The sequence below is a fragment of the Tuber melanosporum genome (assembly GCF_000151645.1).
Source record: "Tuber melanosporum whole genome shotgun sequence assembly, scaffold_7, strain Mel28".
Lineage (NCBI taxonomy): Eukaryota > Fungi > Ascomycota > Pezizomycetes > Pezizales > Tuberaceae > Tuber > Tuber melanosporum.
Window position 1 is genome coordinate 918,006 of NW_003299117.1, and position 12,549 is coordinate 930,554.

The 12,549-nt window shown below is 41.8% G+C and overlaps 1 protein-coding gene; it reads left to right on the forward strand.

Moving 5' to 3' along the window:
- Positions 1-10,623: 10,623 nt before the first annotated feature.
- Positions 10,624-12,127, forward strand: GSTUM_00010422001 (uncharacterized protein; the record flags this gene model as incomplete). XM_002841273.2 has 1 exon in its annotated part: positions 10,624-12,127. The coding sequence occupies one exon, from the start codon at positions 10,624-10,626 to the stop codon at positions 11,788-11,790; it is 1,167 nt and encodes a 388-aa protein (XP_002841319.1). The 3' UTR covers positions 11,791-12,127.
- Between the last annotated feature and the right edge of the window lie 422 nt (positions 12,128-12,549).

The following is a 12,549-nucleotide window of genomic DNA, read 5'->3' on the forward strand; positions in this document are numbered from 1 at the left end:
AAGGATAATAACTAGTGGGTTGTAATTTTCTCAAGTGCTAACTGGCAGGGACAAATATCTGGTTGTCAAGTGTATTATCAGTCACTACTCCAGTATTCATGAATTTTACTCCAGCCCTGAGTACTTTTGCTCACCATTTCATTTCAAGTACGGTATGTACCATACAAGGCTCAGGGATAAAGTAGTATGTGTAAAGACTTGACCCATAACACCTGTATTATGCCATCCACAGAACATGTAGCGACTGCAGCCTATTTGTCCTACTTGTAGTAGGTACAAGTAAATATTAACCTCCAAGTTCTGATCCAGCAGCAGATCTTCAGTTTTCTTAGAAGTTATTAATATTCATTACCACCATATCCAACTTCTACAGACTTATGCACATATCCTAAGTGCTTGTATGGTGAGGAACACTTAGACCACCTTAAAATGAATGGTATTAAGTCTAGAAAGCAAGATTAAAAAGTTGTACTATCATATAGTGCAGTCTGATTGCTTAAGAAAAATGAATAAATCAAAATAGTCTGCACAGAAATAATTAATTTGACGATATGGTACAGTATTATAATCAAGAAATAGTCTACGGAGTGCTTTTTCATAAGATAAACAAATAGATCTAGTAATCACCCAGGTGGCAAATCTGTGCAATCTGGGCAACAGCAATGTGTCAGGTGTTGGGTAACTGCCATGTGCTGGGTGTTGGGTGACAGCAATAGGCCAGGTTATAGTACACAGCCCTTGGAGGAACTTGTTATTTGCTCTGGAAGAACAAAAAAAGTATTCTAATGTACCCCAAGGTGGCATCCAGGGCACTGCTTTCAGGCCCTCATGGTGAAAGATCCCGCACTGGCTCTCAACCAGGAGCACTCTAAAGAGTGCCTGACAGCTCGAAGGTAATTTACAGCTCAACAGTAATTTGTGGCTTAGTATGAATTTATAGCTCACCACAACTTTGTAGTATAACATAACATTTTAAAGTAGTATTTAATTATATATCTAATTTTGCAACTTGACATGTTTCTTAATTTCCTTAACAATAACCTTGAACAGTTTCTTCTTATATGCTAAAATAGTAGCCTTGGCCTTTACCTCAGCCATTGCTTTGGCGTTTATCCTGGTATTTACCATCTTTGCGTTTGCCTTAATCTCATAGGAAGTGATTGTTATGTACCTAAAATCATACCACGGATTTAACAAAAAAAAGGGGGGGGGTTTGATATCAATCAACCACCAGTAATAATGTCTTAGTACAAACATACTGAGTGGCTGAATTTTGCTAGCAGCCCACAGCGAACAGCTATCCTGGAGGCTAACAGACTCAAAGTACTGGTGCATTACTATTGTTGATAGCAGTGTACCTTATACAGGTATCCATTGCTGTGTATTTTAGTGTGTATTCTGGGCATTTTTAAGCAGTACTAAATTGATGGCATGGTATATTGAGGTTGTTTTTGCTTCGTGGTTTGGAAGATCACATTTCCTTAGGCCACTTAGTCAGCCTCATATTTACTAGTAGATCAAAATACAACTCCTTTACTCCTTTTCCCTCACTTACCCTCAAAATCTAATCTTCAACACGTCTGTGCCCAACATCTTTACTTCCATACTCTGTCTACCACTTGAACATAAGATATTAGCGGGCTTGGTCTACTGTGAGGTGGAAGGAAATAATTCCAAGACTCTAGGTCAGAATTACCGTGAAGTTGTTACCGAAGAATTGAAAAATGTTATTCCAATAATATCACCGGTACAGACAGTGACCTACAGTAACCCTGAAACAACTTATTATAACGATGCCAGCCATGGGATCCTCAGTCGATTACAGAAGATGGAAGGAAATGTGCACTGGTTAGAGACCCTTGAAGCCAAAAATGTAAACCAGTTAGAGGCCCTTAAAGCCAAAAATATAAACCGGTTAGAGGCCCTTAAAGCCGAAAATGTAAACCGGTTAGAGGTCCTTAAAGCCGAAAATGTAAACCAGTTAGAGGCCCTTGAAGCAGAAGTTATGATGCTTCATTCTCTTCGAAAGACTGCGGTAGGAACTCGAGCAAGATTTTTTACCACCTTACAAGTCCGGACTGGGATGGGAGGCATTGGTCTCTGGGCATCCATTGATGATGGCAATAAAATCGAACACAGTAGTGATGTAGTGACTGATATCTGCCTTCTAAAACATGGTCTGATCTAATACTATCAAACGTTCACATATCCATACGGAATGGACTGGAGGGCGGCGATGAATTTGATTGGTAAGCTGATAAATTATTTTTGAATGCTCTATTGTGCCATAATTGCTAACAGAATCCAATAGATTATCCTTATCTTGTTGAGGTAATGAATTACTGTGCGAGTGTCCTCCACGATAGTCTTGGTTAGACCGAGCAATCCAAGTTCGATTCTGTTATTGCTTGGACTCAAAATGCTTCTCCCAATGAGATTACAGCATTTGCTGCTGATCCAGCTGGCACAACAGCAATCAGACGCAAGTTTCTTTACTTGGTGGGCAAGCTCTAATCCTGGTAGCCTGTGAGCTTTTGATTACAGTTGGTGAATAAAGGGGCTACTTTTGTTTTTTTGGTTTCTATGTGGGGTTGAAGGACAATGGGGGCACTCGTACATTTTTTGTTCGGCAAAAGTAGCATGCTTTATTTTTCTTTTAATCAGGTTTTTTTTTCACTTTCAAGGACTTTCTTCCTATTATTTCTTACACCTTTTCCCTTACCCACTTGTATTTACGAAAGGTTCATAGGTCTATGAGGAGTGATGGTTGAAACTTGGAGTGGTAATTGCTCTTATATTGCTATCACTGGAATTGATGAGAGCAGGGAATACTTCTCCTCTGATACATTACCGATGGCTCATTCTACCTTGTTTTCACTCAGAATTGCTTTTTTGGTACTTACTAGCCGCCATAGTTTAAGATGCCTTAGAACCTGATCGCTTTTTACCCACCGCCATATCAATCATCCTCCTATTTCCTGTTTTGCCACTATAAGTCTCCGATTTTTTTATTTCTACCCAAGTACAGTACACAGGGCAGGCTTTTACTGTAGTCTCCCAACCAGTACCTAAAATGTAAAAAGATAGTCTCTGAATACACCAGTCTTCAATCCTAATACCATGAGTCCTTAGCCCTGAGGCACAAAAAAATAGATTTACAAGTTAGGGTCCAAGGATGGATCATTTAGTCGTCAGCAAAGTGCCTGCTATGATGTGACTGCAGGGTCTGGAGGAGGTGGTCATTTGCTTAAGAGGATTAATAAATGGATCCCAAAACACCCAAAAGAGGCACATAAGGCACCACTTTTGGACCGCTGTGATGAAATATTACTCCTGTTATCGCTGGTGGATCGCTTTATTATTTAGGTCTCCGTGATCCACTCACCAGCTCGGAGGCTAGACACAATGTTAGGCGGAGAGAACTTGATAGGCTTCAAAGTTGTCTAGGCCAATCGAGATTCATTTCTGTAGATGGAGATTGTCTAGGAAGACACAGACTTTGCTCATTTCATTTATGACTACTAGGAGCGAAGTAGAATAGGTAAAGTAGGGTAGAATCGTAAAAACAATATTATATTGTTAAGGTCTCTTCTCCATTACTTGATGATGTCTAAAGCTTGGGAGGCACTGCAATATTTATATTCCATGTCTGAGTGTTCGCAGACTACATCTATTTATCATACAACTATGTACTTCTTCAATCGTAATTCGCGACGTCGAGTTTTCTTCCAAGGTGCGAACACCTGTGGACCCTGAAAACCATCACCCTCTCTTCGGTAATTACGATATTTCTTCTTAGGAAACGAAGTGTCCCTAATAGTAATATCACGGTTAGCAGAGTCTTTAGACTTATGGCCTAGTTCTTAAGTTGAACTGAGTTGGCTCCAATTGTCTTTGCCATTGATAAAATGATCAGTTTTATCCGCGACTATATCTGCAAAGGTGGTTGTCATTACAACTATCGTAGGTCGTCTGACTCCGATCCTTTGTAACTCCATACCCAACCGATAGATTTTCTTTGGATGACTTCCTATTAACTCACAGGAAGCTATTCCACCAGATTGGTAATTAATCCCTCAGTCAGCAACCGTTGGTTGCTCTCTGGATAGTAGGTTTCAGTAGCCATTATAGTATTGAGAATCACCCCATGGCTACGATGTATTCTGAAACCCAGTTGCAACACTCCGTGCAGTTTGTTGGCTTCTTTGGTAGTGTCTTTTAGAGTTCTAGACTCTTCTGGTGGATGTAAATGTATTGGTCTCTAGTAGAGATCCTTTACCATTTGATACCATCTCTTTGTGCGAAATCGTCCCATTACTTAGAGCCCATGCCAAAGGTGCCATCTCTTTGAAGCCAAGTAACCTTCTGAGTAGTGGATGGAATTACTCCATTCTACTTCCCAGGCCTAGCCGAAGGTCTCCTCTCATATATCCTGCGAACGGGATCTGGTTGGACGGACGGCAACGACGTATATGGTGTTATTCTAATACCTTCAATTCTGTGGTAATATAGTCACAGGACGCAACTGAGATTAATATATCTGATGACTTGCGGGCCCTGTAAGGGAGCCGGAGGGGGGTGTTGGAGACCAGAGATTCCAATTCCGAGTGGGGTTACCCTACTTAGGGTGGTTCCTAGGTATCGGGTTCTGGTATTCCTAACACACAATCCCTCCCAGGTGAGGTTTGAGATAGAGTGGAGAGTAATTTGACATCTGCATCAGTGTTGATGTAGGGGTGTGTACATGTGCATGTGTGGCTGGCTGTTCTTGGCCTGCCCATCCAGTGTACCATTCAAGGAAGATTCCCTATAAGCCCTTGCTGAAGTTGAGGTACTGTAGAGCATAACATTATGCTCATCTATTTCAATCTTCCAGAAGAATTGTATATGCAAATTATGATACTAAATGTAAGTCCTCTACAGGTGCCAGTCTCTAATAAGTATTTTTAAGACAAAATCTCCTAGCTATCGTGGATACATCCGTTCTTTTCCTACTACTTGTACCCATGTACTCTCCATCGTGACATGAGTCCTGCCAAGTCACCAGGGACATACCTCCCTCGAAACAGGTATTGCGTTTCTAGATATTGGCGATAAAATCAGACAAAGAAAATGACAAAACGAAAAAGCTTTCACTCCAATGAGTAACCCTCCCCACTCAGCAGTGCTTGCTACAGGCCAAGCTGACCTGCCAGTCCATGGGGTTCTCTCTCTCTCTTGTAAGTATTTTGCTATTAATTTAATATAAACAAAAACAAAGCAAACAATGGTTATTAAAATGTATGTACTATGACCACCAGCTCCCAAATCAAGGACCACTATATCTACTCATCATAAACTCTACTTATACAGCCCAGAATCTATCTCACATATTGCTCACAGAGGCGAATACCACCAGGGTAAATACAATGAAGGAGAAAAGGACAGAAAACACAATTTACAATTAAATTCTTTGATTTTCAACAGATTCTGACAAAAGCTGGAAAGCGCTATGTGGGCAAAATTAAGTTTTAAATACAATTTAATTTCTCATACTTGGATTATTATCCACATTTCCTCTGCATGGAGTCGCCATATTTACTGGTGAATTTAATATATTATCATAGCTGGAACGGAGTAAGTTAGCATAGCTATATGTTGTAATAATAATAATTATTATGAAAATTATCTCCACAGACCCATCAGGTTGGTGTGATAGCCTTAGCCTCTGTGGACAACATACCACCACCTCAAGATATAGGGAACGAGACATCTCGCTTATTATAAAGAATGCATTTAGCCCCGCCATGGCATTTAGAAGCAATACGCACAATCTTAAGGCACTCAACAAGACCCCACCAGTTGAGAAAATTTGTATTTATTCTATAATATTATTGAAGAGCCTGGAACACCACAGGTAACTGATAAAAAATAAAATAAAAGTTTATGGTAACAAAAATCCAGTTGCACAATCATCAAACACCCCTTGTATGATACCTTTGTTTGTGGAAATAGAAGCTAAATCCGTACCCATGTTGCCTCCCCATAAAAGGCATGGCCCCTACACGTACTGATGAGTAGTGGCCTAAGGTAAATGAGCGGTACAAGATGTGAAAAGCCTGATACGCACAGAAAGGAAAGAAGGAAGATACGATAAGGCTGCATAGTCATCATCGATCATTTGATCGGGGAGGATATTTTGCAGAGGTGATAGTGGGTGTTCCGCTACACTGTGCTTAGTGGACAGATCAGTGGGTGTAATGTGGTTTCTTTCAGGGTGGGTTCAGTGGTAGGATTGGTAGGATTGGTATCATACCACAAGTTGTTGAAGTGATACCCTTAAGGGACTCCTCTCCCCCATCATGGATATTAAGTTCTGGAGGATGTGCCCTAAGAAAAATCTCTCCCGAACTCACTGTATCAACAGATTACATTAGGTGCTATATCAATATGTGAGTATCATGATATGCCACATGTATAAGAGGGGGGAAGAAAGTAATGCGACACCCATGCAACACAAATTCCTGTATGGAAACAATATCAACATAAAGTACTACCATTTTCCACAACCACATTCAATAAATAAAATAAGTAAAGGAGATAAAATTAAAAAATGCTTAGTATTTCCTTAAAGTAAAATAAAAAGAAAATCATAAATCAATAATGAGTTTGGTGCCCTTTTCTTCTAATAACCTCTCTGACCCGCTTTGGCATACTTCTGCAAAGATCCATAAACCTTCCATCAGGAATAGCTTTCCATACTTCCTCCACAGCTCTGATTAGCTCTTCCTTGCTTGCAACTCTTTCATACCTTTTCCCCAAGTAAATTTCCGTATCTCCCCAAATATTTTCAATTAAGTTCAGATCCGGTGACTGTGGTGGCCAGGACAATATATCCACCCCATTCCTTTTTCTACACTTTGTAGAATATCTCTGATTAAACCTGTAGTTAGATTATATTCTTAAGTAAGTATTTCTATATCAAAAAACAGAAAATACAATAATTATAAGGAGGTAGAATCTACCCTTTATACCCTGGTGTACCATCTTCAACAACCCTAGTCCAACCAAATCTCTCACAACACTTATGCCAGAAAGGAATTAAAACTGGATCCAGAATATACTTAGTATACTTATAAGAATCCACTTTAACCTTTCCTGGTACTACCACTAGCTTTGACCTCAAATCCCCACAAAAGGCTCCCCATACCATAACTGTCTCCCTTCCTGACTCCCAGACCTCATCAATGCAATCCTGATCATATTCCTCAGAAGGTTCTCTTATCACCCATCCTTTCTGCCCAAATCCAGCTATAGAGAATGAGGTTTTATCAGTCCATATGATTCTGGACCAGTCTCTTAGTTTCCAAGCTCTTTTTCTCATACATTAACCAAATCTAATTGGTATATTTTTAGGGTGCAATCCCCATCTAAAATATCTTTTAGTTATGTAAGCACTTGAATCTTCCTTAAAGTACTTACTTCTTGCGTGGTTTTCTTTTATTTAAATTAACACTCTTAGCTGCCTTCCTAATTGTCTTGGATGATGCCTTTAATCCCTTCTCTTCTTTAATATCCTCCCAAGAGAGTTTTCTATTTCTTTTAATTTCTTTAATAAAAGACTTTAGATCAAGTAGATCAGACTCCTAGAAGATTGGAGGTCTTCCTGTTCACTGGTAGTTGGAAGGACTACCTGTTTCCCAATACCATTGATAGATGCAAGCACAGGTACTATGGTGAACTTTAAGGCCTATTTTTTCCTCCAATTCAGCAACTATCTTTCTGAAAGACCACTCCACTATTTCTCGGAGAGCAATAATACGAATCTGATTATCACGCGTGGCTTCCCGCTCAAAGCGCTGTCGCTTCTTCGTCAAAGATCTCCACCGCTCAAGATTTCGTAGACTAATCGCTAAATCATTTAATTTTATTATTATTTCAACTTTATGTACATATTCATTTAATTAAACTACTTACACTCACTTCTGCGGGTTCCCTTTACCCTCATAGTGCTTTTCTGAAATGGTTTGGCAGGTGGTGGGGAATATAGTGAGTATTGTAGTGATGGGGGTTGGGAGTAGAGTTGCGATCTTGTGGAAAGCGGTTGCTACTGTGTCGTACTACTTCTTTCCCCCCCCTCATACATCTAGCCTTTCTGATACGTGGCCTTCTGACTAGAGTGCTGTTGCAGATGGAGAAGAACTGTTTGATAACTAAAGATTGTGTAAGCCTTGCCTCTGTGATATATACCAATAGTTCAGGCTCCTCCTTTAATACCTTTGATACCCCCCTCCACTTGACAATTTTTGATATCTGTCAATCCTATTCAATTGGGTCTCCCACACTTACTAGACATTGTTCTTCGTAGTCTGCTCTCTCCCCCTCTAAATATGAGCCTTGTTGGGCTTCTTAATGGAAAAGGATTTAAACATCTCTTGGGTTTGGTCTTACTGCAGTTGAACCTTTTACTATTTGTTCTCCCCCCAAGCAATGAGTTTTCGTATACGTGGGGGTTGACCTGCAGCTCGTAGGAAAATAAGTCGAAAATAGCAGCCTTGGGACTCAACAGACCTTGGCGAATGCTCTCTTTTATAGTATCATACTGCTTATCAAAGAATTGGCTTTCCATGGCAAGAAATAGAAGGTGGCCAGTGCTTAGATGAGCAAAATCATTCCAAGTTACTCATTAATGCATTTCCTTCCCTGCTGCTTGTTAATCAGTATGATAGTTTCACAGCTATAATATAATATACCCTCAGGGATTCATTACCTGGTCAGCTACCCTGCATCTAAAAATATTTTTATCCTAAAAGCACTCAACCAGACATCTCCAAAAACAAGTTATATGTTAGGAATACCAGAACCCAATACCTAGGAACCACCCTAAGTAGGATAACCCCACTTGGAATTGGAATCTCTGGTCTCCAACACCCCCCTCCGGCTCCCTTACGGGGCCCACGCATCATCATATATATCAATCTCAGTTGCGTCCTGTGACTATATTACCACAGAATTGAAGGTGTCAGAATAATACCGTATACGTCACCGCTGTCTGTCCGACCGGATCCTGTTCGCAGAATACATGAGAGGAGACGCTCGGCTAGGTCTGGGAAGTGGAACGGAGTGATTCCGTCAACTACTCAGAGAGTTACTTGGCTCCAAATACATGATACCTTTGGCACAGGCCGTAAGTAACAGGACGATTTCGTACAAAGAGATGGTATCAAATGGTAAAGAATCTCTACAAGAGACCAATACATTTACATCTACCAGAAGAGTCTAGAACTCCAAAAAGACACTACCAAAGAAGCCAATGAACTTCACGGAGTGTTGCAACTGGATTTCGGAACACGTCATAGTCATGGAGTGATTCCCAATACTACGATAGTTACTGAAACCTACTACCCAGCGAGCAACCAATAGTTGCTGACTGAGGGATTAATTACCAATCTGGTGGAATAGCTTCCTGCGAGTTAATAGAAAGTCATCCAGAGAAAATCTATCAGTTGGGTATGGAGTTACAAAGGATCGGAGTCAGGTGACCTACGATGGTTGTAATAACAACCACCTTTGCAGATATAGCCGGGGATAAAACTGATCATTTTATCAATGGCAAAGACAATTGGAGCCAACTCAGTTCAACTTAAGAACTAGGCCATAAGTCTAAAGACTCTGCTAATCGGTATATTACTATTGGAGACAGTACGTTTCCTAAGAAGAAATATCGTAATTACCAAAGAGGGTGTGATGGTTTTCAGGGTCCACAGGTGTTCGCACCTTGGAAGAAAACTCTACGTTGTGAATTACGATTGAAGAAGTACATAGTTGTATGATAAATAGATGTAGTCCGCGAACACTCAGACACAGAATATAAATATCGAAGTGCCTCCCAAGCTTTAGACATCATCAAGCAACAGAGAAGAGACCTTAACAATATAATATTGTTTTTACGATTCTATCCTACTTTACCTACTTTACTTCCCTCCTAGTAGTCATAAACGAAACGAGCCAAGTCCGAGCCTTCCTAGACAATCTCTGCCTACAAAAACGAATCTCAATTGGCTTAGACAATCTTGAAGTCTATCAAGTTGTCTCCGCCTAACATTATACCCCAGTCTGAAACCCCGACTCCACGTTATATCACTCTGGAGACACAACTGAAGCCCACGATCTACAGGGCAGGAGTAACATTAAACTTGTGGTATGCTACTATCCTCACACTATCACCAAAGCACAGAGTAAGTTCACCTCCTCTAAACCTCCAAATCATCCTGCCAGAGAAAATTAATCATCCTTTGCCCTATGTATAAATAGGACAAATACCACATTATACTATACTTGCCCTATTTAATAAGGCTCAACTAGCGTTCGAAAGCGAGTTGTTTTTCCAGAAGTGCTTGGATCCTTGTTAGATTTGACGCTGGATGGATCAGATCTATGGTTGACCAATGGTTGCATAACCGGTAGGAATTAGCCGCAGGAAGCCTTTTTTTTTGCCCTCCTGGCCATGGCTGGTTAGTGTACGAGTATTGAAGGGAAGAAAAGAGGAGAGTGCGGAAATTTTCTAGGTATCATACAGTAGGAGTCACCACGGCACCGCAACACCGCTCCAATCACACAAACTTACTCATCTATCCGCAACAAATGCAGCCCTCTGCTTCAACCCGTCTACGCTTAACCCTCGCCTTCTTCAAACTCCACAATGTCCTCCATCCCCAGCTTCCTTTAACGCCCATCGAACGTAACCGACTTTTAGGACTCGTGAAAGACTCGTTTCGTCAACAACTCAACTCAGTCCCCACCCCACCAACTGATTCACATGTTGGGAACCTCCTCGTGACACTCCCATTCTCAACCTCGTTGGCCGGAAGCAAAGATCTCGAAAGGATCCACGAAGACCCCATTGGGGTCTTTGAACAGCAAGTTTTGGCCGGCAGGGCTACATTGGGACTCGCTGGATTGTGTTTGAATAAGTACGTTGAGGGAATAAGGGCGAAGGGATGGAGAGCGGATGGGGAGAACGCACTCGGTAGGGTTCTCGAAGGACTTCAGAAGAGTGGGCTAGTGACCAAGATGAGCGCAATCACAAATTCACCTATCACACGACCAATCGTCGAGACGCTTGTGGTTGAAGGGAGAGAGACAAAGATCATGGATCTTTTGAGCGCAGCCAACATTCCCGACAAGGGGAAGTTTGAGATTTTGCAGTTTGGAATTTTGGCTATGGAGGTAAAGGCTGGGATTGACAAGGCTGTCGAAATGTTCGAGAGATCGCTTCACACTTCTGGAAACAAGAAGTATCAATATGGAGAATTCCAACCTGTTGGACTACAGCTTTGTCGGAAAGTCAAAGATGGCGAGTCGAACAAGGAACAACTGTTGGAAAAGTTGGTGTCTAGCGCCAAACTCTGGGCGAAGTCGCCATTCATGGAAGCGGCGATCCACCTACGATTCGGAGGAAGGACCGACACTGCTGTCGGTTATTTCCTCAGCCTAGATAAAGGCGGGAGCGAGTTTTGGGGCAGCAAAAACAAAAATTGGTACCACAGGACGGCGAAAATGGGGTTAGAGCTCGGGATGGTCTGTGCCGAGAGAGAGGATTGGGCGGACGCAGCCGCCATCACGGATATCATCCGCCGGAGGTTCTGCGGACGAGTCGCCGGCCTTTTCGCGCATGAATTGGGGGCACGGGACCATGGGACGGCCCGAGATGCGTTACAGAAGGCTTTAGAGAAGGTCAGGATGAAGGGTGAGTTATTGTCGAAGGAGAGGAGCGTCAGTGATATGCTCAACCGTTGGGCGGCTACATGAGCGCCAGGAATTCTCCATCCCAACACCACCCACAGTACCGGTACTGGCACATTGCACTCTCTGGTGCACCATTCTTTCCTTTTCTGTTCTTCCCTCTTCGTTGCCTTATTTTATTTTTATTTTTTACTATGATACTCCTTTCATTCTTCTCTGTCTATCCTTCGATTCCGGGCATTCCCGTATCGGTGGTATGTTTCGCTGGTGCAAGGGCATTGTGTTGGGGATAGGCCGGCGTTTACGGGTTTTGTGCTTATAGTTTTGCACGACATTGTTTCTTTTCTTTTCCGATACTTGTACTCGTACATCCGATTTCATAATATACATATGATACCGGTAACTCATGACAAATTCGCAGTGGATGTGGCGTAGTCGCGGGCGTCCATGGGTTTCACGCGCGACATCCTTTTGCACGACCGTACTGTTTCTTTTCTCTTTTGATACATTTAATTTCACATGGCATATGACGGATTCGCGGCGGGTGCATTGCAGTGCTCACGCTTTCCACACCACTGTCGTGTGCCCAGGCGCAAGGAAGAAGTTGAGTTACAGTTAAAATAGCTGAAAGTTCCAAATTATGATATCATAAGCCAGGCCATGTCGGTCGATACCCGCCCGCCCAACGTACGAGATGATTTTCGTTCCGGCCAAGTGCTCGTATCATACACAAAAGGTACCGGCACATAAAGTTACTGGAAACTACGATATCATGTAGCTCTCCGGATACTTGGTCTTCCTGACCAGAGCTGCAAACAAACAGGA